Source organism: Nannobrachium achirus (assembly GCF_963921795.1).
Source record: "Nannobrachium achirus genome assembly, chromosome: 10".
NCBI lineage: Eukaryota > Metazoa > Chordata > Actinopteri > Myctophiformes > Myctophidae > Nannobrachium > Nannobrachium achirus.
In genome coordinates this window covers 16455614-16481852 of record NC_137819.1, presented here as the reverse complement: position 1 = coordinate 16481852, position 26239 = coordinate 16455614, and the positions used below count along the sequence as shown (strand labels likewise).

Here is a 26239-nt window from a genome sequence, read left to right as displayed (position 1 = left end):
GAACTGTCAGAGAAAGTCAGTCCATCGTTTTGCTTTGCTGAAGCAACATGTCTGATGTGTGAATGTATACAGCGCTGTAAATAAACCTTTTTATGTCATTTTATATTGCATCTGAGTCAAAGTGAACGGATCTTTTGAGAGTCTTCGATTCCGCTGGGCTTTAGTAATAAAGTCCAAAAATTAAGTAGGATTTCTACGTCAAATTCCTATATTTTGTCATCATTCTTGACTCTTTACATTTTTGTGTATTGATTTTATACAGACGTCACGTGTGTTCTATCAAACCATTTCCAACCACATCAACCCCACATTCATCTCTAATTGGGCACATCTTCAAAACATTTCTACTTTTTTTTTTTGGGATATTTGGCAAATTGGCAAAGCTGATCTACAAGTTCACAACGGGTCGTGTTGCGGTGCATCGTGAGCTTGTAGATCAGCTGTTTGTCATATCGCCCGCGGTGGAAACCTTGCATCGCCAAAAAACATACTTTTTCTTTAATATAATTTATTTTGAATTAAAAAATAATTGAAATATTGAAAATCGCTGAAGCTCACAATAATTGTCTTGTATGACAATCTTATGACAAAGTAGGTAATTTACAACAAAAAAAAAGAAACATGAGATTTATAATAGGCCTTATTAGCCTATGTAATATCTCGGGATTAAGTGGTTGATGACATTTTTAGAAAGAATATTTATAAATAATATATTAAAAAATAATTGTATTTTTTATTGAAGTATTTTCTTTTAGATATTAAACTCTTTGTGTTTATTCACATGTTGACCTTATGTCTGAAAGCTACATTCATTCATCTCAAAGAAATCATGTCATTTATTAGGCCTGTTTGTTTTTATATCCCCACATTATGCACATCATTTATGCTGCTAAAATATTAGCTATAGGCCTACCTGTATTTTAACATTACTATTATTATTAGTAGTAGTAGTCTAGTAGTAGTAGTAGGCTAGTAGTAGTTGTTGTAGTTAAAGCCTATAATAAGTAGTATTTCTGTTTTTAATACAATATTATATTATTATTACGTTATAATGTTAGCACAATTTTGCCGAACATTAATTTCCCATTTTAAAAAAATAAAATCCTCACGTCATTCCAAAAGCGAAGCGCATTTTCTTTTCGTTTTTCTTAAACAGCTGATCTACAAGCCCACAACGCGTAGCTTCGCGACGAGTCGTGAGCGTTGCAGATCAGCTATATCTTCGAATACCCTCGTGTTTCTACTTCTCGCTCGGCGCTCTGATCCGGTCTCATAGCCCGCCTACTGTATCCGGTCCTTTCCAAGCAGGCAAATCAACAGCGCACAACAAGCCGGTTCCGTATCCGCTCTGGACCGGATGTGAAACCCCCGGGTGAAGCGGAAGTTATCGTGGTCTACACGTCATTCCAAAGCGGAGTACACAGCTTGTGCGCATGTGCGAGCTCGCTCCTTCTACATCGGAGTCACAGAACAGCAGAGCAACGGTGAGAACATTCTCCTGTCTTTTCTCTTTATTTACCTCGAATAGACATCAAATATACACGTTTCAACATTCTGCAAACATTCATTAATACGTTTAATACGTTATGTATCGGTTCGGATAGTGTTTTAAAGTAGGAAAACGAGTGCGAACGTGTTTATTAGCAGCGTAACGTCAGTTTGAATGGTCGAGTCAATGTACACGTAAGCGTCCAGCCTTTGCAGTTTATTTATCTTAAAATAAACACTACATAGATACGTTTCAACGCCCTGCCTGGATAGGTAAACTTGTTTAACGACATAATTCATTGTTGCGGATTTCGTTTTAATGTTGGACAAACAAATGTTCTCTGTAGCGTAGCCTAACGTCAGTTTGAATGGTCCAGTCAAGTACACGTAAGCGTAAAGGCGTCACATCCACTACTTCACTGCAGCTCGTTCACATTGAGTGAATTACATTGTTTAGCTGTAGATAATTTACGTTTCACCCTGGCGTCCCGAAATGTTTATTTTTGGTAGTTTTTTTTCCCCCTTGTGTCTTTTTTTTCTCCCAATGTACAAATCCCAGTTTGCTTACAAGCCCAGTGATTTATAACCGCAATGGTCTTGCAGATCAGCTATGTTTTAATGCACAAGATCATTAAGTGCAGGGCTCATGCTATCATAACATGATGTTATGTGTGATGTATACAAGCTCTGCGTTGGCCAGGCTGCTTATTGTTCACGTAGGCTGCCTTGGTAGCTTAGCTAAAAGCTACCGTTACTTGAACTGCATTGTAAAAAATAGACTACTTTTTGTTTTGCCTGGTCGTTTAAACCGGAGAGTTCCATTCATTGCAACCCACTGCAAATGTATTCTGCTTTTAATACTGGCTCTGTAGGCCTACTTGAAACCATTTGACTTAACATCATGTTAAATCGTCATCTATAATGCATGGCTGTCTGTTAGTTGTCGATTTAGTGATTCTGAAAGTTTTGGATTTCAAGGACCCCCGATTTGATAAGATTTTGCATCTGTGGGACCCCACCCCAGGCCCAGACTGAGAGAACGCATTTCGTATTGTTGGAGATGATTTGGTCTGTCATTTGGTCCAGAATTCATTGACTGTCTTATGTACTCAGAATCAGCTTTATTGTAACATATCAGACGTTTACAGTTAAAACATGAGTGAAATTCATTATCTTGCATTGTTCCCATTGTATTGCTATTTCCATTGAAAAAACAAATCAAGATTAACAGAGATGACATTGCAACTCTGATCAAAACTGTAGTTTTCTTGTTGTTGTATTTACCTGAAACATTGATCACCTTAATGCCACTGTTGTTATTTATTGCCTACTGTAACATCCTCGGTGTTCTTTTAATTCTCTTTTCGCCTATAATGACGTATGCCTCAAACAGGGTTTGCTACTAATCGATAATCAAATCATTGATTATGGATATTTGTTCACCTTTAAACTCAGACACTGTGTGTGTGTGTGTGTGTGTGTGTGTGTGTGTGTGTGTGTGTGTGTGTGTGTGTGTGTGTGTGTTTGAGATTAGAGCCGTCAAGATTAGATTTTTCATGATGATTTAATTGTCACTCAAATAATTGTGATTAACAATTTAATTGTGTTTTTGTCGTTAACATTTCTGTTTGGTTGTAGGCTTAACCTAAATATACAAACACATGACTGACATATTTGACAACGTTTTACTTTTGATAGTGGAAATAGACGATCTACAAGCTTGAGCTTGCTATTTCCACTATTTTTGAAATATTATATGTGAACATTTTTCAACATTTAAACGATTATTCCGATTATGTCAAATAATTGTGACAGGCCTAACTAATCGATAATGAAATCATTGATTATGGATACGTGTTAACGCTGACACTGTGTGTGTTTGTGTGTTTTCAGATGAGGACTGTGCTTGTGTTTGTGCTGTTGTCGGTGCTGGGAGTGGGAACGGGCGAGGAGGGGGCCCGTCTGCTGGCCTCTAAAGCCCTGCTGAACCGCTACGCCGTGGAGGGACGAGACCTCACCCTGCAGTACAACATCTACAACGTGGGCACCAGGTAAAGCCCTGTGTGTGTGATGAATGAAACCAAATAGACGGCCATTTGGTTTCATTTTACACTTTAACCCATTTAGGCCTACAATTATTGAATGAACTATTGAAAAATAGCAGATATACAAGCTCACAGCGCGGCACCGAGTGCCACGCTGCGAGCTTGTAGATCTGCTATTTTTGAAAAATCATGAAAATGAAAAGCAGACTTTTGTAACTCAAATCTCTGCTTCTCGGGGGGGTCCCTGGAACAACATATTTTGAGATAAGGGTCTGCGACCGAAATTTTTTGATTTTGGGGGTCCTTGACATGAAAAAGTTTGAGAACAGCTGATTTAGAGGAAGGATTTAGAAGTCGGGTCAAAGATCGGGTCAAAGATATTCAAAGACTTGCACACATTTTCAAGATTTTTCAAAAATAGCAGATCTACAAGCTCGCAGCGCGGCACTCGGAGTTATCTATAAGGGTCCATTTGGTTACCAACTCCCATTATTTTGCTGGGGAACCACCTGGAACATCCTCAAGGACCACCGGTTGAAAAGCACTAGACCAGGGGTCTTCAACAGGGGGTCCGGGTCTCAGAGTTATTACGGGGGGTCCTTTATATTAAACACTTGAACTCTAGTGTCCATATTCCAAAAATAGCTACAAGCTCACAACGCCTCGCGCTACGAAGTGTTGTGAGCTTGTGGATCGGCTATTTTCTGCAAAGAGCTTTGGTGTAGAGGGGAAAAAAAGCAGACTAAGTACAGAGTGAAAGGTCAAGTTTATTAAGTGTTGATGGTTCAAGTGGTTAAATGTGTGTTACATGAATCCAAAATACACTGATGATCGTGCTGTCAAACAATGAAACTATATGGAAACTATGAAAAAGGGTTGTAAAAAAAAAAAACAGTGTTGGGGTAGCAACAGAAAGAGTGTATTGTGACTTCCAGGAGGTTGGCAGACATGACGAAGAGGTACGGGCCTACAGGGGAGCCAGGTTGTTCAGTGCTGTACGTGTTTAGTAGTATTCTAAAGTGGACCTCTACACCAAACCTCTTGGCTGAAAAAAGTTGATCTGCGAGGCATTGTGAGCTTGTGGATGTTGACCCCCATGTGAAAAGGTTTTGTGCTAGGGACCCCCAGAATAGAAGATTGGTGTTAAAACAAAAAGCTAAATTATTCAAAATCTTGCACAAATTACATTACATTACAGTTAAAACCTGGCAGGTTCTGGAAATGCTTCCAAATCCGATGAAACCCATTCATTCTGGTTCCGGATCCCAACCCTATTCACTAATAGGGCTGTCACGATATGCCTAATCCACAATTCAATTCAACTTTCGATTCTAAGGTCACTCTCACTCACTGCGAGTCTCCTCTGTCTGCACTGTCGACTCTTTTTTTCCCTCCCCCTTCGGAAGCACGCATGCACGCAGAAGTGAATCGCAATTCTGAATCGAATGTCAATTTGATTTCGGTTTGAATAGAGAATTGTGACGTGACAGCCTTATTCACTAATAGCTGCTCACTGCTCCTGATAGTCATAGGATGGGTTAAAAACACCCCAGAGTGGGGACATTATTATTATTATTATTGTTATCATATTCTAATATCCTTTTCCTCCACAGCGCTGCCCTGGAAGTGGAGCTGTCCGATGACTCTTTCCCCCCAGAGGACTTTGGGATCGTCTCAGGAATGCTGAACGTCAAGTGGGACAGAATTGCACCGTATCCTTTCACTTTAACCCATTTAGAACGGGTACACATTATTGTGTATCATTATTTTATGCTTTAACTGTTGAAAAATAGCAGATATACAAGCTCACATGCCGCGCTGCGAGCTTGTAGATCTGCTATTTTTGAAAAATCACGAAAATGAGAATTTTGACCCAATTCTATAAGTGTCTTTTGAATCCTTCTAAGACTTTTTGAAAAACCTATGTTTCTATATGTCAGCAATCTGGCCAGCCTTCGTCAAAGAAAAGGTCCTTTTCACTTAAATGGAGCTCAGTTAGTCTGTTCTTGAGAGACTACTATGTCAGTGGTGCTCAAACCTTTTCATGAGAAGGACCCCCAAAATGATATTTATTTGGCCACGGACCCCCATCTCAAAATATCTAGTTCCAGGGACCACCCAGAAGCAAAATTTGAGTTACAAACGTTCGCTTTGAAAATACATATATTCAAAGATTTGCACACATTTTCACGACTTTTTCAAAAATAGCAGATCTGCAAGCTCTGTTAGCTTGTATATCTGCTATTTTTCAATGGTTAAAGCATTCAATAATTCTAGGCCTAAATTGAATGACCCACAGACTCAGCACTACTCGCTATTTACATGTATGTCCACAGTGACGTCAATACGTGCGCATCACGCGTCTCTGACGCATTCACGTTGCCTAGAGACGCATTCACGTCGTCCCTGTGGGGTCCCACGGACGCATTGCCTCCATTGGAATCCACGTTAAAATAATTTACCACGTCGCGAAAAAAAAAATATTTTAAAAAGTCCACAGACGCCACCATTGTTCATGGGTGAAGGCATGCTACTTAACCCTACGTTAACACAAATGAAATCCGCGTAGAAAGTCTTAAAACAGACGATAAAACTAACGACAGTCTGTGTTTTGAATCCACGACGCCATTTTGTGCGACACTGCTTGGTCACAGAATTCAATGGGTGCCTGAGTTTTAGCGTAGCACCGGGCCGCTCTCTGACCATAGTGGCACAGCGTATCAGGTGACCGAAAAGGGTTCCCCCACAGAACGTGTATGGCACGGCGCAGACACATGATGTCACTCTCGACACTGCAGCTCACTGCTCACACACAGCGACCCGCCTCCTCTCCCTCTGTCCTCTTCATTCAAAACAACTGGATACACGCGCTATTGTTTATAGATGTGGTGGACATTGGACAACGTGTCAGAAGCCACACAGGTCTTCATTGCGTCTTTACAACAATAGCGACGATTAACGTTGTGGTGAACATGGTCAAATAACCTTTATTGGCTCAACTACAACAAGGAGGAAGCAAGCTAGCCTAGCATGTATGCTATCTGAGACAGTATGTATGTAGCCTAGACTGCCTAACTGTTTTGATTGATTATAGTGTTTTCGTGGCGGCGCCGTCCATTTGGTGGCCTTGCCCTCCCGCGCACGTCCCTCTATGATCAACCGTTAAAAACAAAAGTAGCCGATCTACAAGCAATCCTAATCCACTGTTTTTGACCCAGTCCACTGCTTCTCTGTACAGCAGAGCAAACACAAGCACGGCATTTCCCCCATTCCATAGAAGCAGTAACAGTACAAACAGGAGACATCATGATCTCACTTAGAAGATCCATATATTATCGATGTATATAAAATAACAGGTGGCTGTTGATTATGAAGACTCGGTAAAAGCTTCTATCTACGCCCCCAAGTGGTCAACATCCGATATTACCGGTTAGGTATAAAAAAAATCAAACCATCACATGACTATTTGGAAGTATTAAAATTGTAAGATTTGGAATTGTGGTTCATTTCTTTCAGACACATTTCTACGTAACATGAACATAACCATATAATAACCAATTCAAGTTAAATGCTGCACTTTGTCAAAAATGACATGACGCGTTGAATTTTTGTGGGACCCATAAAATATCCCTGGGACTCATCCGAAAGACCTGTCTTGGGTCCCAGGACTCATTACATTAAAAACCTATTAACATCACTGATGTCCATCTTGTTTGCCAGCTCACGAGGTGTCGCGACGCGTTGCTTGTTCTCCTTTTTTTTTGTTTTATCCTTGAAGGTATACAAGTAAATACATGGCCTTGTGCATTGTTTGTTTAGAAAAGGCTTACGTCATATTATTGCTCTGTCTAAAACACAACTAATTAATTACAATAAGAAATGTGTATGACAACCATCATGAGCTAAAATCTAATGATCAGGGCAACCTGTGTTGCCATGTCTGCCTATTCTAAGCGACTTTTATTCAGGCTTATAAGTTGCTTGTAAATATTGGTAGTTGCAGTTTGCTTTTCTTTGGGCTTGTTTCCAAAGTGTAGTTGCGTATTTGGGCTTGTTTTCTAATGCTGTTTAAAGCAGTGGTCCTCAAACATTTTCAGGACCCCCCAAATTAATATGTGTTCATTTTTTCCCCCTCTACACCAAACCTCTTTGTCAAAAATAGCCAATCTACAAGCTTTTATATTTGGCTATTTTCGGCTAAAGTCGTCCTCAGAATAGAGATGCTAGGACTCAAGTTGTTATTGTAAAAAATAAAAAGATAAATCACAAATATTTGGTGACTCCCCTGTTGTAACCATGGGGACCACCTCTTTTGAAGACCTCTGGTCTAGATAATGAACATGCATTGCAAGCCAATCACAAGCATCCCTTCGAATTCTGAACGTTTACCCACTTGAACCCTAGCGTCCATATCTGGGGGCTGAATATCGGCTGTGAATAGTCAGATCTACAAGCTCACAGCTCCACTGTTGCCAAGCTGGCTTAGTACAATGCGACTTTAAGACTCTTGTGGGGGCTTGTTTGTAGTGTATTTGCTTATTTGGGCTTGATTCCTAAATGTTCTAGCAGATCAAATTAATATAATTTGGTCACACCCCCACATTTGAAATTATTTGGTGCCAGGGACCTCCCCCACATACAAGATTTGTGTTGTTAGAATGTTTAAAAAATATTCCAAATACCTTTTTTTCTCTCCAATATTATCTACAAGCTCACAACATGCCGCAATGCAACACACATTGAGCTTGCAGATTGGCTGTGTTTGCTATATTCTTTTTAATTAGGTTTATGACAAGTAACAGTTTTGGACATAATGGTGGTTTCCAAGAAGACCCGGCAGCGACAGCAATATACGTTGTCCATCGCGGTCAGTGATATGTGTGTGTGTGCGCCTTAACCCTCACACTCCCAGTGCCAGCAACGTGTCTCACACCGTGGTGTTGCGCCCCCTGAAGGCCGGTTACTTCAACTTCACCTCTGCCTCCGTCAGCTACCTGGCCCAGGAGGGAGGCAAAGTGGTGGTGAGTGTTCTAATGCAGTGGTTCTCAACCTGTGGGTCGTGACCCCAACATGATTGGGGGGGGGGGGGTTCCAGGCATAGATGGCAGTGAAGTGACAGTTTAAGGACTTGGGACTTGTAAGACCTTTTAAATATCTTTTAATATACACTTTCTTTTTCAAATACACTCCTTATAATCGATTCAAAGCGTTATTTATACTTTATCGCACAACAGTATGACACAGAAGTAGCGAAAATAGACGATCTACAAGCTCACAGTGTGTTGCATCGTGGGCTTGTAGATTGTCTATTTTCACTACTTTAGCCATTCACTTGTGCAGTCGGTGACATCACTGGTCTGCGACGACTCTTTGTTTATATACTAGCCTATCTCATCTGTGTTTAGCCATTAGCTTACTATGCCTAACCCTAACCTTAACCTCAGTAAAACTATGCCTAAACCTAACCTCCGTGGGGTGAGGCGCTATCCTGCCGACGCAACGTTGTCTCGTTGTCATTGTTGTGGATCAAAGCGACCGCTTGCTCCGCCCCGCGCCGCACGACGAGCGCTCCTATTCTCAATCTAACTGTGACAAAGTGTGATTAAAGTTGGGTCAGAATTTAGAAGGAGTTTTTAGAATCTGCCTCAGGTCTAAATAGGTTCAAATGTCTTAAAAAGCATAAGAAAAAAAGGAAAGATGTAATGGGTATGTACTGTATGTTGTTGTCATACAGGTTGATGATATATATAGCAGAATGTGATGGGTATGTACTGTATGTTGTCGTCACGCAGGTTGGCTACACCAGCGCTCCAGGACAGGGCGGGATCTTGGCTCAGAGAGAGTTTGACAGACGCTTCTCTCCTCACTACGTAAGTCTTCTGCAAACTGTGCTTCTCACCAGCCTGGGTGCCGGCCTGCTCGCTCCGTTCCCTGATTTGTTTTGTCTCTCCACATCAGTCTGGAAATGATTCAGTTGACTCGTATATCTGAACGTCACTTGTGACGTAGGTGACGTCGTTGCTGATTGGATGTTGTTCCAGCGAATCAGAGTAGGGTTAGGGTAGCTATGTCATCAGCCAGCCAATATACACCGGTGTATTTGTCCCGCCCCGCACCACAGACCAATTAGATGCCACAGTTGGGAGGCAACAGTCTGGCTCCCGAGGCCGTTACCGGTTTCACTTACAGCCATACATGGGCAACTGGCAGCCTGGGGGCCACATGCACTTAGTGTGGCCCGCAGGTTAATATCCGAATACTGATATATTATTGATTTCAGCCCTTACAATTCCAAACATGCAAACATGACGCGATAGAATATAGAATTATAAACTCAAAACGTGTCACAATTAATCGCCATTTAAAATCGTCATAATTTTGACAGCCCTTGTTCATTTGACTAATCTCACTCTCGTGTATGTGTGTGTGTGTGTGTGTTCTACAGCTGGACTGGGCAGCGTTCGGCGTGATGACCCTCCCGTCCATCGGCATCCCCCTGCTCCTGTGGTACTCCAGCAAGAGAAAGTACGACTCACCCAAGGCCAAGAAGAACTAGAAATTCTCCGTTATGATCAAAAATGATCAACAGCCGAAATAGCCGACCTGCAAGTGTGTGAGCTTGTAGATCGGCTAGTTCGGCCTCACCACACCGTCGTAGGACGGAGTATAAAATAGGGCTTATGTGGATAAGAGTCGGGCGGGGGCGGGGAGGGACTTAGGGAGGGGAGAGTGGGTTGGGGGGTATTTGTATCTTATTTACCCATATTGGGGGTAAAAGACAACGAACACGGCAGCGATCAAGGGCCATCCTTGACAGTGATTTATTTTGATTTCTTTCATATTTTTTGAGGACCATCTAAAATGCGGATGCCGGCCCTAAATGCCGGGGTTTCTTGGGCATCGCCTTACTGTCAAATCTTTTTTTAAACAAGTGGTTCACCCCAAACATTACTGTTTCTATCGTTCATTCAATAAAAATCACTTTAATTTAATTTTTCATTTGTGTTGGGTTCTTTAATGGCAAATGAAGAAACCAACAAATAATGTAAAAAACGGAGACAGCGATTTTAACCGCAAAACTATCAAAAAGCTTTTATGGACTCTGAAAAACAACGCTCCCAGTGAATGGTGGTAGAAATAGATGCATTTCTTTTCATGGGTGAACTACTCCTTACACACCGGGAGTGCGATGAATAAACCATTTTAATATATTTCACATCAAACTATTCATGTAAGTTTACGTCTCATTCATACAGGTATCAGCCTGTGAGGGGGGAAACACATCCACAACTATCTCCACATAATAATTGTGTTCTGTGTGGATGTACTCATGGCATGAGTTTAAATTAATGTGAATTAATCGCAGAAACTAAACGCTCCCAGTGTGTAAGGACCAGTCCAGAATCAACTGGTTGACTTTTTTTTGTTGGTTGATACAAACAGTGGCCTAGACGCACCACCTATGCCGAAGTGGCTGTTTGTACAGTTTCTTATGTTGTAATTAATTTGATTGATGTTATTTCTTAATGAAACTGTGGAATTTTAAGTCTTGTCTGGAATCGAATATGTCTTTCTTTTGTTAGACAATAAAACAAGACAAACTTAACGTAGCGGTTTGCTGCTTTTTATTTGTGTTGTGAACTTATGTCAGGCAGTTTGTTTAAGCATAAAGTTTGATTTGTTTAAGGTTTTACCCCCTGCAGTTGGGCTGGGATATATGGCTTCATATATTAATATGATATTTCAAAAATGTTGCTTTTTGTTTACCTATTAAGACCTTCAAATGTCTTCTAAATCCTATGACCGTTGTCTGAAAAAAGAAAAAAAAAAAGTTCTCAAACTTTGGCATGTCAAGGACCCCCAAGATTCTGTATTTGGCTGCAGACCCTCATATGAAAACATTTTCCAGCTCGGTAGATGGTGCTTTATGAGAATAAGAAATGTAACAAAATGATGTATAAAGAAATTGCCCAGCCCTACTCTGCAGGTGATACAAGCCTAAATAAGATTCCCAGATTAAAGCATGATGTAACTGTCCTCTTCTCTGGGTTTTTGTATTGCCTCTAATAGAGCCTGCTCAAGATAAAAAATATTGTCAGATTCTGTATCTTAGGTGACACAATCTAAATGTCTCAATATAAGACTAATGTAAGCGCATTGTATACGTTCTCTGCTAGATTGGACAACATTACGTTGGATTCCTTATCACATGGTGAGGCTTTAAGATATGGCTGAAGCATCTTGTCAGCTATTTTACAGTTTCAATTCAACTTGAACCTGTCCCTATTTTGAGCATGTCACTGTCAAAACAGTTAAAAACATTTCTATTATATCGTTGTTGACGGGTGAAAACCTTGTATGTCCAAAACCGTTTGTTTTGTATTAATCATTTTAAAAATAATTTAAACTAGTGAAAACAGCTGATCTACAAGCACAACGCCTCGCACAGCAAGGCGTTTTGTGCTTGTAGATCTGCTGTTTTCACTACTTTTGCGCGACAGCCTTGTATGATGAAGCAGGGCTTTGCTTTGCGAAAAGATTTACAAATTTGAAACTTTGAGATACGAGGTTTCTGCCCGACAGTGACGATATACTATATACTACTTTTTTGTCTCATGCCCCCATATAAAGTATAACAGTATGAACAGTCAGTTCTATTAACAGTGTGGACATTATGATATGTCCTATAGACATTATTACATCAGATAATGTCTTAAAGATCAGATTTAATAACATTGTGGACAGTTAACAAACGAAAAAAAGAAAAAAAAAAGCTAAATCATGTGGGGACTGGTGACCCCTGGGGGTCCTGACCCACAGGTTGAAAACCAGTGCTCTACTGTCTATAGGATGCGTTTGGGGTTGGGTGGGGGCAGGGGGGGTCCAGTGCTCTATAGGATGCGTTTGGGGTTGGGAGGGGGCAGGGGGGGTCCAGACAGCCTCTCTGGAATGCTTTCGTAGATGCTGCTATCGGGGTCTGAGGTCAAAGGACGATGTGGCAGCGCCGGATGCGGAGCTCGGTGCTGCTGGGAGGCTGATGAAGACACATCATCTGATACCTGATCAATAAAAAGAAATACATGAAACAAAACACAATTAATCAGCAAGGAACAAAACACATCCCAGAGTGCTGTGCTCTTGGCACCTTTTTGGACCGGGTGACCCTATTAGGGCATGTCATTAGAAATGTTCACAAGAGTTCCAAACAATTTCAAGCTTGTAGATCTGCTATTTTTCAAAAATCATGAAAATGTGTTCACATCTTATACGTATTTTTAAAGCAGACTTTTGTAACTTGAATCTTTGCGTTTGTGCCTGTTCTCCTTCCTCCAACTCCACTGATCATAGAACCATATGTCTTTCAAAAACCTTAGAGGGATTTAGAAGACAGGCGTTGTGTGCTTGTAGATCTGCTGTTTTCACTACTGTTGTGCGACACCCTTGTATGATGAAGCAGGGCTTTACTTTGCAAAGAAACATACAAATTTGAAACTTGGAGATACAAGGTTTCTTCCCGACAGTGACGATATTTACACCCCCGTATTATGTTGGTGTGCCCATGGATTCTTGGGACATGAAAAGTGTGCCCATGCAGAAAGAAGGTTGTGAAACACTGTTCTATGGGATAATAATGTACGGTACCTCAGCAGTGCTGGCATGCAGAGCAGGAGGACAGGTGCTGCCTCTGGCAGGTGGCGGTCTGTACGGCAGACTGGGAGGAGCCACTCTGCCTGATGAAGATGATAATGATGATGATGATGGTGATGATGAGACCAATGGAACACCTTTGATGTTCACCTCTGAGTACACATGATTCTTCTGGGATGCTGCTGAGGAGAGGGAAACAGAGACACCTACAGGTGAAATGGTGTATTTACCATTTACCATGCATCACAGATTACACACACCCAAAGTGAGTTTGGAAACACATGACCAACGACAAAAAACTGTCTGCACTTGTTTGTGAAGGTCTAGCCTCGGAAACCCAGACTTTTATTTTGGCGATAGGAAGAAAAAATAAAAGAGCCAATAGGGTGTGCCAAATGTAGTTCTAAGAGCGGCCATTTCTTGGGTAAACACAGCCTTACACAGGTGTTCTGATTAGACTATATCATTAGTTCTATGCAATCAAACAATTGAAACACCTGTGTTTTTACCCAAGAAATGGCCGCTAAGGACTACAATGACGTAGGCGCTGGCACACACTATAGGCTCGAAACGTTACCACGTGCCCTTTTGGCTATTTTTTTAGCCTCTAGATTAACCACAGAAAACTCCCATACCTACCGGGAGAAATACAACAATGTGCGAACACACAGCAGCAAGATTTGTGAACCGTTGCGATAAAAGAAGGCTAGAGAATGGAATACAACCACCCTAAGGACTACAAACCATTGAGGGACATCTAGACCTACTGCACATAGGCCTATAGGCTTTTCTTTTTCTTATACTATTTAAATCTATCGAGAAAAAGAAAACACGCTGCTATTAGTTCCAAAAGCTTTATACCCTGTATAAATGACACAATGTGACATATGCCTAGCTCTGTTTACACAATGCTGTACCCCCTCCAACTGTATGTAAGTTCCCCATTTTCAACTGTTTTTTATTTTTATTTTATTTTGACACTTGCTTTGGCAATGTAAACGTGTGTTTTTTTTTCTCATGCTCCTTTGAATTGAATTGCATTGCAAAACATGTTCCCCATTAAATGATACCCTGGAATGAAAAAGAGATGAGCACGACTGTAGCCTCTTATGGGACCAAAACTGGTCCAAATTGACCCTATTGCATGTGACTGAGTGTTGTGGGTCCTTCACTGTATTGTGGTAGCAGATTTTATTTATTTATTGTATTCATTTATTTATTCATTTTCTTATCGGTGCTTGTTGTAGGCTACTGTTATTTGTTTGTCTAGACATGTTTTAATGTTCATGGGCCATTTTTTTTAATTTGTTATTGGCTTTACTCTGTACTTTTTAAAACTATCTTTCCATATATAATATATTAGAATAATTGAAAAGAATAGGAAGGAGCGGCAATGCGCCTCCCGGCCTCGGGGTGTCACTGCTGCGTCGGTGAAAACTGCCTGTATTTGTTGTTGTTTTTCATCTTTGTTTTTACCTTTGACCCTGTCTGTCGCTGACGCTTCGTGTCGTGTCGCCGTCGTCACGCTACGAGTGTCGCCAGCGCCAGCACAGCGCCGCTAGAGACGATCGGCGACAACAACAACATGGAGGAGAAGCTGATCTCCACGGTGTGCGACTTCCCGGAGCTCTACAACGTCAGCCTCAAGTCCTACAACGACCTGCGAGCCAAGAGCAACGCGTGGCGCAGCGTGGCCAAGGCGACGGGCATGCCGGGTAGGGTTTATTATAGAGCAGCTCGTTGTTCACACACCGTAAGCGACGCCCCCGCGGTGTCGCTTGCCGAAAACGAGAAGCGATCGCCTTCAAAGAAAGCGACGCGTCGACATATTCGCTCGATCTGAATCGCTATGCTTCGGTCCGTACGACGGGGCTGATCTGCCCCAAAAAAACAAAAAACTAAATAGAAGATCTACAAGCTCACAACGCGTCGCTCTGTGGCTCTGTGACGGGTTGTGAGCTTGTAGATCTGCTCTTTTTTTTCTTGGCGAGCACACATTGAGCAGTTTGTTCTTGAAGTTTAAGAGAAAACATTTTTTTTTGAGTGATTATTACAAATGAATCATTAAATTAGGCACGATTGATTGAATGCTTTATTAAAATAGTGGCACAGATGTATACAAAAAGAATGCTAAAAGGATTTACTCCATAGTAGGGCTTGTTTCCATTAAGGTCTTGTAAGTAAGTGATAGTTTTCACTGTCATTTAAAAGAATTATAGGTTATAATACAATAATAAGCTAATGGTGCATCTGTTTTGTATTGTTACTTTATGCTCCACCCCTGTGTGAATGAAATATAGCTTAAAGTGGATCTCAAAGTAGGGTAAGGGGATACAGTTTGACCGCTTTAAAGGAGTAGTTCACCCCCCAAATAAATGTACCCCAATTGATCCAGAATCAATGGGGATACATATTTACTCTAATAAACATTTTGTCTTAGGAATGGACAAATACAATACAATATTATTGAACTCAAGTCTCCATGGCGTGAGTAATCAATAGAAAATCATTTTGGGGTGAACTACTCCTTAATTTAAACCTATATGACAGCTGTTTGAAAAATACAAGCTGTTTGTGAGCTTGCAGACCTGCACCTGCTATTTTCAAATGGAAGAATTTAACAACACAAATCCTATATGGGGTCCCTGGACACCGACTATTTTCAAATGGGGGTCCATGGCTAAATACATTTAGATTTTGGGGTCCTTGCCATGTTTGAGAACTACTGCTACGAGTCTGTAACTCTGAGACCTTATTATAGGTCCATTTGGTTCCATCTCAGCCAGGGTACAGTGGATTCTTTTTTAAATTAAATGAATAAGGTTTGATAGTCTACTATGTATTCCCAGAATGGCTTTGATGTGTTTAATGCAATTTAGATTGCATGCTATTAAACCGATTCCTGTGTTCCTGTGCAATGCAGTTATTATTTAGTTATTAGTTTATATTTATTTCTCACTGTATTGGCTTTCTCATAGTTTATGCCATATGAATAGCTGTACACCTGTGGGATGGTTGTGTATATATGCTTAAAGTATGATTTTTAACGTTCCTTCTTAAAAGTGCGGTATTACAGTGAATCCAGGCCAAGGATCTTGTTTGAACATACTTTGCAATGTAGGCATTTAGCAGACACGCTTATCCAGAGTGACTTACAATAAGAAAGGTAATCACATTTACAGTTACATAGATTGCAATGCATGAGAGACAGCGTAGTGTTTCGTCCCATGTTTTGTGCTTGCAGATCGGCTATTTTCACCACTTATCTTTTAGATGTACAGAATTTCTTTTTTTAATGTATTCATGAAATTCATTCCTAATTTCTTTGCCTTCTTTTGTTAAAATTTAGTTGAGTTCTTTTTAAATAATTAGTATGTAGTAAACAAAACAAAAAACAAAAAAATTATATTTACTCGTGTCGTGAACCACAAAAAATGTGTCTGTGACCCAAAGATGGGTCCCGACCCACTGTTTGAGAATCACTGGCCTAAACGATATATGAAAATAACATTCTGTACTATTGAAACTATACCAGGTAAAAATGTAACCTAGCTTCTGTTTAACTAATAAATAGTATTACATTGTGGTTCAGAGAACAAACCTAACAAACACACGAGAGCTAACGTGTTTGTCTTTGCAGAAGACATGTGTCCCATTCAGAACGGGTACACATTATTGTGTATCATTATTTTATGCTTTAACTATTGAAAAACAGCAGATATACAAGCTCACAGCGCGGCACCGAGTGCCGCGCTGCGAGCTTGTAGATCTTGTAGATCTATGTCAGCAATCTGGCCAGCCATCGTCAAAGAAAAGGTTCTTTTCACTTAGCTGGAGCTCAGTTAGTCTGTTTTTGAGAGACTATTATGTCAGTGATTCTCAAACCTTTTCATGTGAAGGACCCCCAAAATGATATGTATTTGGCCACGGACCCCCATCTCAAAATATTTAGTTCCAGGGACCCCCCAGAAGCAAAATTTGAGTTACAAACGTTCGCTTTGAAAATACATATAGTCAAAGATTTGCACACATTTTCACGACTTTTTCAAAAAATAGCAGATCTACAAGCTCGCAGCGCGGCACCGAGCTTGTATATCTGCTATTTTTCACTGGTTAAAGCATTAAATAATTCTAGGCCTAAATGTGTTTGTCTTTGCAGAAGACAAGCGTCTTAATGGCTCAATGTGTTTGTCTTTGCAGAAGACAAGTGCAAGAAGAAGTGGAAGAACCTGCGGGACACGTACAGGAGGGAGGTGAAGCGCACCAACGGAGGCCCCAACAAATGGAAACACAGCTCTCTGCTGGGCTTCCTGGACCCTTTCATGAAGGCAAGGATCAGTAGCACTCATGTGGGGGGGGGGGGGCATAGCCAAAAATGACTGATACATCTATGTTTATTTTTATTTTGTAACGGCATCCATATTCTGGGAAACCTTTTGCTCAACAGATCAACAACTATTATTAATGGGATTTTGTATCTGGGCCTATTCCTAGATCATTGGTTCTCAAACCATTTATTTTTCACTGACCCCCAGGGTCCATTTTTTTTTATTCTGAGTGAGGTCAATTTGGTTCCATTTGTGCACTTTCAGAGTTACCGATTTTTATGGGTCCATTTGTACACTCTCAGAGCTCTGTAAGCTATAGCTCTGTGAGGGTCCATTTGGTTGAATTTGTGCACTCTCAGAGTTCTAGACCTGTAGGGAGGGTATTGGCAAGAACATCACGATATGATACGTATCACAATACTTGGGTCATGATACGATTGTATCATGATATATTGCGATGTGTTGCGATATAAATTAACATCTAGTGGAGCAGAGTGTCAGAACCGAACTTCTACCATTGGTTTATACGTTTTGCAATACAGCCTTAAGTAACGACAGGGGCGTCAATTGGGTATGGCAGGGCTATGCAGCTGCCATACCCTGGGTCCAGGGGGGAAAATAAAAGTTACCTTTAAATATAAATCCATGAATGTCTCTTTGTCTATCTGTGGTGGTTATTATGTTGTTAAATTACAGTAAAATAACTACTAAATTTAGCAAAATGGTCACTTTAACTTTAACTTCACGCTTCAAGACACCAGTCATGTTGCCATACCTTAGCTTTTTCTGAACTGACGCCACTGAGTATCGATACAGTATTGGGGGAAAAAAATATTGCGATATATTGCCCATGTCAGACGCCAGGAGTGGAATGCTCACTGGATTTTGCAAAGGAAGCGCTTGTTTTCGGTGATGTCGACGGAGGAACGCCGTCTCAGGCGACCTTGAGCCACGTGAGACACCGCTGAGCGGGCGAGTCGCCGCGTCGAGCTTTGCAAAGTTGTACGTTGTAAACCAGGGGGCCAGAATTGTAAATCTTTGACCCCCCCGACTTCCGGCAGCTCTGCGCGGTCCAAGTGAACACAGCGAGCGCTCCCTACCTCCGATTCAGACAAAAAACGGGGAGCATTCCACTGCTCGCATGTCAGACCTGTGAGGGTCCATTTGGTTCCATTTGGTTCCACTATCAGAGTTAAACACCTGTTAGGGTCCATTTGGAACCCCCTCTCAAGGAACCCTGACCCTACGTTTTAACAGCTAGGCGATGTTGTCCAAAAGATAAACTATTTCTTGTTTTTGGGTAACATCGCCTGCTATCGCCCGTAGTTGCCGGCTGGGTCCCACAGACAAATAACGCACTTCCGGAAAATATGGCCAAATGTCGCCCACTGTTGCCCGCTGTTCAAATGCACCGTGAGGGTTTGGTACTCGGTATCGACTAATACACAAGTTGTGGGCATCAGGAAGGAAAAATTTACATAGGGATGGAGCTCCTTAATTTTTATTAATAATGAGCACCGATCCTGCTCGAGCCCACTATTGAGTGTTAGTTTGTGGAAAGATGTGAGATGGCAAATTCTGAACATCTTTTTTATTGGACAGTTGTGACTGTGAGTGTGTGGCTGACCACCATCTATGAAGGTGACAACTGACAAAAGTAACAAATATTATCATTAAATATCATCAAAACAATCATTCATTAGTGTGCAATAAGTGTTAAATGGCTTTATATTATGAATGGTTCTGTAATAATTTCTTGAACGCTTCCTATCTTGATTGTTTAAAAACGACGTCATGGGCCACTATGCTCGATAACAAGCTTGATAAGCCCAAAGCTTATTGATACTGGGTACTCAATAAACCTGTTATCGGGTTATCGGGCTACCCTTGTTTCGAGCTCCATCCCTACCGGTGGTACATCTCTATACTCGAGTAGCCTATATATAGGGGTGAGGCGATATGGTGATAATTATTGTTGAGACGATACAATGTCTCCACGATATGCCTTTTCAGAGGTATCGTATATATAGTGATACAATTGAGGGAGCCTTGTAAATACAGAGATTCATTGCAGAATTCAATTTAAACCTGCATCAAAATCATCAGTTCTCAAACTTTAAAATGTCAAGATCTCCACTTAACTCTGACAGTATACAAATGAAACCAAATGGACCCGTAAGGGTCCATTTGGTTTCATTTGTATGCTGTCAGAGTTAGATACTTGTAAAGTTCAATTTAGACCTCCCAAAAGGAACACAGAGAGTCTAGTTTGTGTCAAGTAACTTGAAAAATAACCATAAAAAGTAAAAACCAACGTGAAAAATAATTGTGATAAAATCGTGTATCGTGATACAGCTTGGGAAAATATCATGATATTGTATTTTTCCATATCGCACCCCTACCTATACAGTATATACCCATGGGGCTGACATGTGTGTTTGCTGTTTCCTCCCCTGTGAAGGAGCTGGCGGCCGGCGGTCCCATGGAGGAGGGCTTCCCCGTCCACTGCTCCCCCGTCTCCCCGCAGTCGGGCTCCGAGCAGGAGCAGACCCCCCCGCTGCTGCAGGCCGCTCCCAACACCGCCCCCCGCAGGACACTCAGGAAGTATGTTTGATTGCAATTATATAGAGGTTCCCAACGAGTGGGTCCAGACCCAATCCAATTGTGGGCCGTGGACAATTTTGTATGGGTCGCTTGTTGTTGTACATTTCCTATTTTTTCCGTTTCCTACATTTAATGTTTTTTTGTTGTTAAAAATAAATCCAACAATGTTCAAAAGTATTTTATGAAAAAATGTGAATAATTTCCATAATTACATTTAATAAAAGTTTAATAAGTAGTGAAGATAGCTGATCTACATGTTCACAACGCGGCACAAAAGCTATTTTCACTATTTTGGGTCACATGGAAACTTAACGTTTGTCTTTTGGGTCACAGGCTAAAAAGTTTGGAAAGCACTGTTATAGAGCACTGAAGTCTGACGTAATCGTACCTATGTTGACTATTTTTTATAAATAAGTATATACATTTTTATAGACAAATACTTGTAGATCGGCTATTTAAAGAGAAAAGATATAACTAAAATGCAGACATTTCAGACGATAATGACTAAAACGAAATGAAATGTTATTAAAAAAAAGACTGACTGAAACCAAATCAAAACCTTGCCGTCAAAAGACAACACTGCCCTCTCCACCCAGGAAGGCGGAGCGAGGGGAGCGAGGAGGAGGTGGTGGCGGCGAAGGCGGCGGCGGAGGTGGGGGGTCCAATTCTGACGAGTGGTTCGAGGAGTACGTGATGTCGGTGCTGAACAAGCAGCCCGACGCCGAGGAGTCCTTCCTGCTGAGCATGGCGCCCATGCTGAAGGCCCTGCCGCCCGAGAAGAGAAGCCTGGCCAAGATAGAACTGCTCACCGTCCTGCACAAGCTACAGTTCACCCCCGAAGCCACGCCGTGAGCTGTACGTCCCAAGGAGTGTGTTCCACTCCGGAAGGAAGAAAAACTAAAATAAGACTTGTTTCTATCGAATGCTCGCTCCGTGAAGGTTTGAATTCACGGCGGGGATTTAGATGTCAAAGGGATAGTTCCCCCACAAAAACGACTTTATTTTTCTAGCGATTACGCACCACACGGAGAGTTGAATTCGTGGATATTTTGTCGTTGTTGTCGCATTCCTAAGCCAATAATTTGAGGGGACTTTTTGTGTCTCCATAGGGAACAAAGCGGGGTCTTTGTGTCTCCATAGGGAACCACTGCTGGTCAACAAATTATTGGCTTAGGAATGCGACGAAAACTAAAACATATGCACAAATTGATGTCTCCATGGGGTGAGTAATCAATAGAAAGAAATATATACAAAATGGGTGAATTATCCATTTAAGGGAGAATTTCACCCCTAAAATGACTAGTTTCCCCTCTCGAATACTCTGTGAAGCTTTGAATTTATGGGGGAATTTTTTTTTTTGGGGGGGGGGGAATTTAGAAGTTGAAAAGGAGTATATCAACACTAAAATGACATGTTTCCCCTATCAAATATTGTGTGGAGCTTTGAATTCACGGGGGAATTTGGGTGGAATTTAGATGGGCGCAGTCACACCACACTTTAATCCTTCCAATGCTTTTCAACGGGAACAGAGCGGTTGGTTGCCAGTCGCGGATAAAATAAAATAATTATTGAATCCGCCCGCATAGGTAGAATTAAAGAAGTATTTCAGCCCTAAAATGACTGGCTTCCCCTGTCAAAAACTCTGCAAAGCTTTGAATTCCTGGGGAATGTAGATGTTAATGGAGTATTTCAACCCTGAAATTACTTTAGTTTTTATCAGATTCTCGTGCCGTGAAAGTTTGAATTCATGGGGATGTTTTTGTTTTGTTTTGCACGCTTTTCTGGCGTGGTTCTCAAACTATTATAATTTCAATCATCCCCTGATTGAGAGTGTACAAATGGAACCAAATGGCCTCTCATAGTTACAGACCTGTAAAGGTTTGTTGTGAAGCCAGAGATATCGGTTGGATCGTTATATGGGCGATCATTATTATTATTATAATTTTTACGATATTGGTATCAACAATTTCGCAATTGACGTGTCCAGATTTTCAGCCGCCTTAAATCTGGTATCCCAATTTTGGGTCAAAGTTATCATACGTGTAAATCCTCCAAAAAAGAAAAGAGGAAAAAAGAAAAGCTAATTGCTGTGAGCTTGTACAACGACATTTCCTGTGTCCATAATTAACAGAGCCCGGCCGATGCCACACTTCTGGCTCCGATGGGTGATTTTATTTCTTTTATTTTGTATTTATTTATATTCTTCTCTGTAAAATCCTCAGAATATACATTGAGAAGCAGTGTTCTAGACCAGTGGTTATCAACCTTTTCAGACAGTGACCACCTAAATAATCATATTATTTGAACTGGGGACCCCCTCCCCACCCTGACAAGCACTTTGAATTGTAGGAGTTGCGGCATTACATAAGTTTGACTCGGTTCCAAGTCAAAACGTTTTCCTCTTTTTTTATATTTAACAATTTGGCCAATGTTTGACCGTTTTTTATAGTATAGTTTGTTGATTACCTTTGATACGGTAATGGTCTTTTTTCATTTAAAGTATTCAAAAACGTCTTAAAGGAGTAGTTCACCCCCAAAATGCCTTTTTTCTATTGATTAGTCACACCATGGAGAGTAGAGTTCAATAATATTTGTTGGTTTTTGTCACATTCCTAAGACAAAAATGTGATAACAATAAATGTACCCCCTTTGATTCCGGATGGTGACCCGTTTCGAAACGGGTCACCATCCGGAATCAATGGGGGTAAATTTACTCAAATCAAATTTTTGTCTTAGGAATGCGACAAAAACCAAAAAATATTATTGAACTCTACTCTCCAATGGCGTGACTAATCAATAGAAAAAAAGTCATTTTGGGGGTGAACTACTCCTTTAAAGGTCCTTAAATCGTGTCTTTACAGTCATCTGGGGACCCCCGCGAAAATCACGGTTGAGGAACACTGTCCTAGACTATCTATTATCAATGTTTTGTCCCGTATTAACTCAAAAATGCACTATCTTGATTTGAATTTGAACCTTCAAGTCCTATTTAAAAACAAAGTTTACACATAAGAACACATCAGCTGCATAACTGACGATACAAAAGTCATCCAAACAGTCAAACAGCGACTGATGATATCATTTATATTGGTCGTTCTTGACTGAAACACGAGTCCTCTGTCAACAACCGACAATACCGGTGAGCTGTGTTATTATGGACAATGAACACACTAATGGACTCTCTCACCAAAGCTCACTACAAACGGAAAAGAAGACAGTTCTTTACAATTTGTACATTTCATATTTTCTTCTGGCTTCTTTGTGTGAATTATTTTCTCGTGTATCTTTTCGATTTGTACAAAAGGTGCAGAGAGTAACCTCCTTCCAGTTTCTTACAATGACAAATAAGGGAAGTGAACTGAGTGTAGTGGTTAAAAGTGTGTTTACATTTTGGTAAAAATACTAAACGGGTATCTTTCCAAATAAAAACTCTGCCATGTTTGAAACGTTGCTCGCTTCAACTCTACACTGATGAGGTTTTATATTAACAGTGATTCTATCTACTCTGGTGATGTTTCTCAATCTTTTGAAATTCAAGGAACCCCACTGTTGTATGTATCCACCCAATTCACGGCCCGCCCACTAAGCATCCCACGGGTGCTGAAGTCACATTTTGAAGGGGTAAATCCTACCATAGCCTATGGAGTTGGCACAGAAATCGCAAATTTAATGCAATTTCCGAATAGTAAAGTATAAAATACGGCTAGCATGATCAAGAACACAAGATACTAAACGGCACAAAGCACTATAATTTACTTTACTGTTAGAAATAATGATTTGTTGGCTTTAAGTCCAGTATAGTTTCCCCTTCGAATTGAAGTCAGCACCCGGGGAAAACTGAGAAACGGAAGTAGGTGGGCGGGCCGTGAATAAGGCTAATTAGTCCTGAATCTGATTAACTTAATGTGCAACATTGTTTTCTCACTCAAGTGCATACAGGGTATCTGCACATTTCTAAAGTGATAAGACTACTTTAATACAACATTGTCATATCGATGGCCAAAACGCAAAATCTCCTATCTGAAAAATTCACTTTGTTGGGAAAATGAAAAAGAAAATGTGTGTTCAGCGTTGAAACCTATCTACTATTTCTAGTCACATGACATTTTTTGGAAAAATGAGGGGCAGAACGATCTTGCAGACAGACTGACTGTGTGAAGCATAGCCTGTTGTCCTCATTTCAAGTGAAATCCAAAAATCATGAAATCTGCAGATAGGAGGTTTTGCGTTTTGGCTATCGAATTATGTTATGTAATAAAGATGTGAAAATTGCTGATCTACAAGTTCACAACGCTTCACAGTGCGAGGCGTTGTGAACTTATGGTTAGGCTTTTTTTCCCCACAATGTTTATCTATGGAACCGAGTGCTTGTCAGGGTGGGGAGTCCCCAGTCAAAATATGATTATTTTGGGGGGGTCGGGACCTGAAGCATTTGGGAACACTTGTATTATTCCACAGAACCCCTTTTGGTACAACTGTTTTGTCTCTGGGACAACCGTCTACTCTACATTGCAAATTCCACAGCATTCATTTAACTTCATGGGGCAGCCTTTTCAGGGCCTCAACCAAATTAATCATATTTGAACTGGGGACCCCCCCACCCTGACAAGCACTTCATGGGATTGTAGGATCCGAGGCATTACATTTTATCATGATCGGTTTAGATAAATATTGTGAAATTAGCCAAACTTGTGAGCTTGTAGAGCCACTTAAAACACATTAAATGGTCACTTTAGAAATGTCCTGATACCCTGTATATACGTATACACTTATACTCAGGATTCCCACAGCCATGAAATTCCTGGAAATATTTTGAAATTGGAAAAAGAAATTCCATTACTGGAAAAGTTTTGGAATTGATCAAGGGTCCTGGAAGGTCCTGGAAAAATAGCTATTCATTGTCTTTTGTTATTGATTTTGCTAATGCCTCTGAAATGACAAATTAAACACTGGCCAAATTGTCAAATATTAGAGGCAGAAATTGTGAAAATAGCCGATCTACATGAACGCGAGGCGTTGTGAGCATGTAGATCGGCTATTTTCACCATGTTATCCAAAATTCCTATACTCTTAGTGCTCTTCCCCAGTTCAAATATGATTATTTTGTGGGTCACAGCCAGAAAAGGTTGAGAACCACTGCCATACACTACCTGTCTTTGGGCATTGCGCGTAGGAGTAAGCGACTTGTTATTGAGCTGAATTATTGTTATATAGTCCTGGAAATCGGGTTAAATATTCTGGAAAAGTTTTGGAAAGGTTTTGGAAATTAATTGGTAAAGATGTGTGGGAACCCTTTATACTGTATGTTGTTTTTTTGGCTGTTGAGTGAGTAAGCAATGTTGCACATTAAGAGGGGGATCCATTTGGCGGTACACACCGTAGTAGAGAAGTATAGGCCTATATATACAGTAATTTTCTCGGTCTCACACTGTTGTACTGGAGAAGTATATCACTTACGGGTGTTTGCGTGCACGTCCGTCCACCTGCCCATGGCGTAGAAGCCAATCTGCTCAGCGCTGCCCTGACCTCTGGCAGCCAGCAGGGGGCTCTCCTCATAGGTGTGCGCGGGCTCCATCGTGGTCCAGTGGGAGCCGGGCTCTCCCCTGGCTCCCTGCCCTCCCGCTCTCTGCAGGAGCTCACAACCCTCCGTCTGAGCTTCTGACATCACTTCCTGACGGCAGAGGGGGAGGAAAAAGTAACTAAGTACGTTTACTCGAGTATATTGACCTTTTTTTATTTACTTGGGTATTTGATTTTTTTGTTTCAATACTTTACATGGTTGTAGTGTGTTATAGAGTGTTTGTGAATGTTGTCAGTGATAGGTGTAATGCAGGGGTCTTCAACAGGGGGTCCGGGACCCCTAGGGGGTCCTCAGAGTTACTACAGGGGGGCCTCCAAATCTTTTTTTTATATTAACCACTTGAACCCTATAGTGTCCGATCTAAAAAAAAATAGCCGATCTACGAGCTCTACGAGTGTAGAGGGGAAAAAAGAGCACACCAAGTACATAGTGAAAGGTCAATTATTGTCGGTTCAAGTGGTTAAATATCTGAAAACACAATCCAAAATACACTGATGATTGTGCTGTCAAACGATTAAATTATAATCCATGAACAGGTTGTGGGG

General features: G+C 40.9%; 1 protein-coding gene across 1 annotated transcript; it reads left to right on the top strand.

Moving 5' to 3' along the window:
• The first annotated feature begins 1425 nt into the window (after positions 1-1425).
• Positions 1426-11139, top strand: ssr2 (signal sequence receptor, beta). Its single transcript, XM_080735050.1, has 6 exons — positions 1426-1484; positions 3382-3539; positions 5147-5245; positions 8446-8554; positions 9326-9403; positions 9979-11139. The coding sequence occupies exons 1-6, from the start codon at positions 1434-1436 to the stop codon at positions 10087-10089; spliced, it is 606 nt and encodes a 201-aa protein (XP_080591176.1). The 5' UTR covers positions 1426-1433; the 3' UTR covers positions 10090-11139.
• The last annotated feature ends 15100 nt before the right edge of the window (positions 11140-26239 follow it).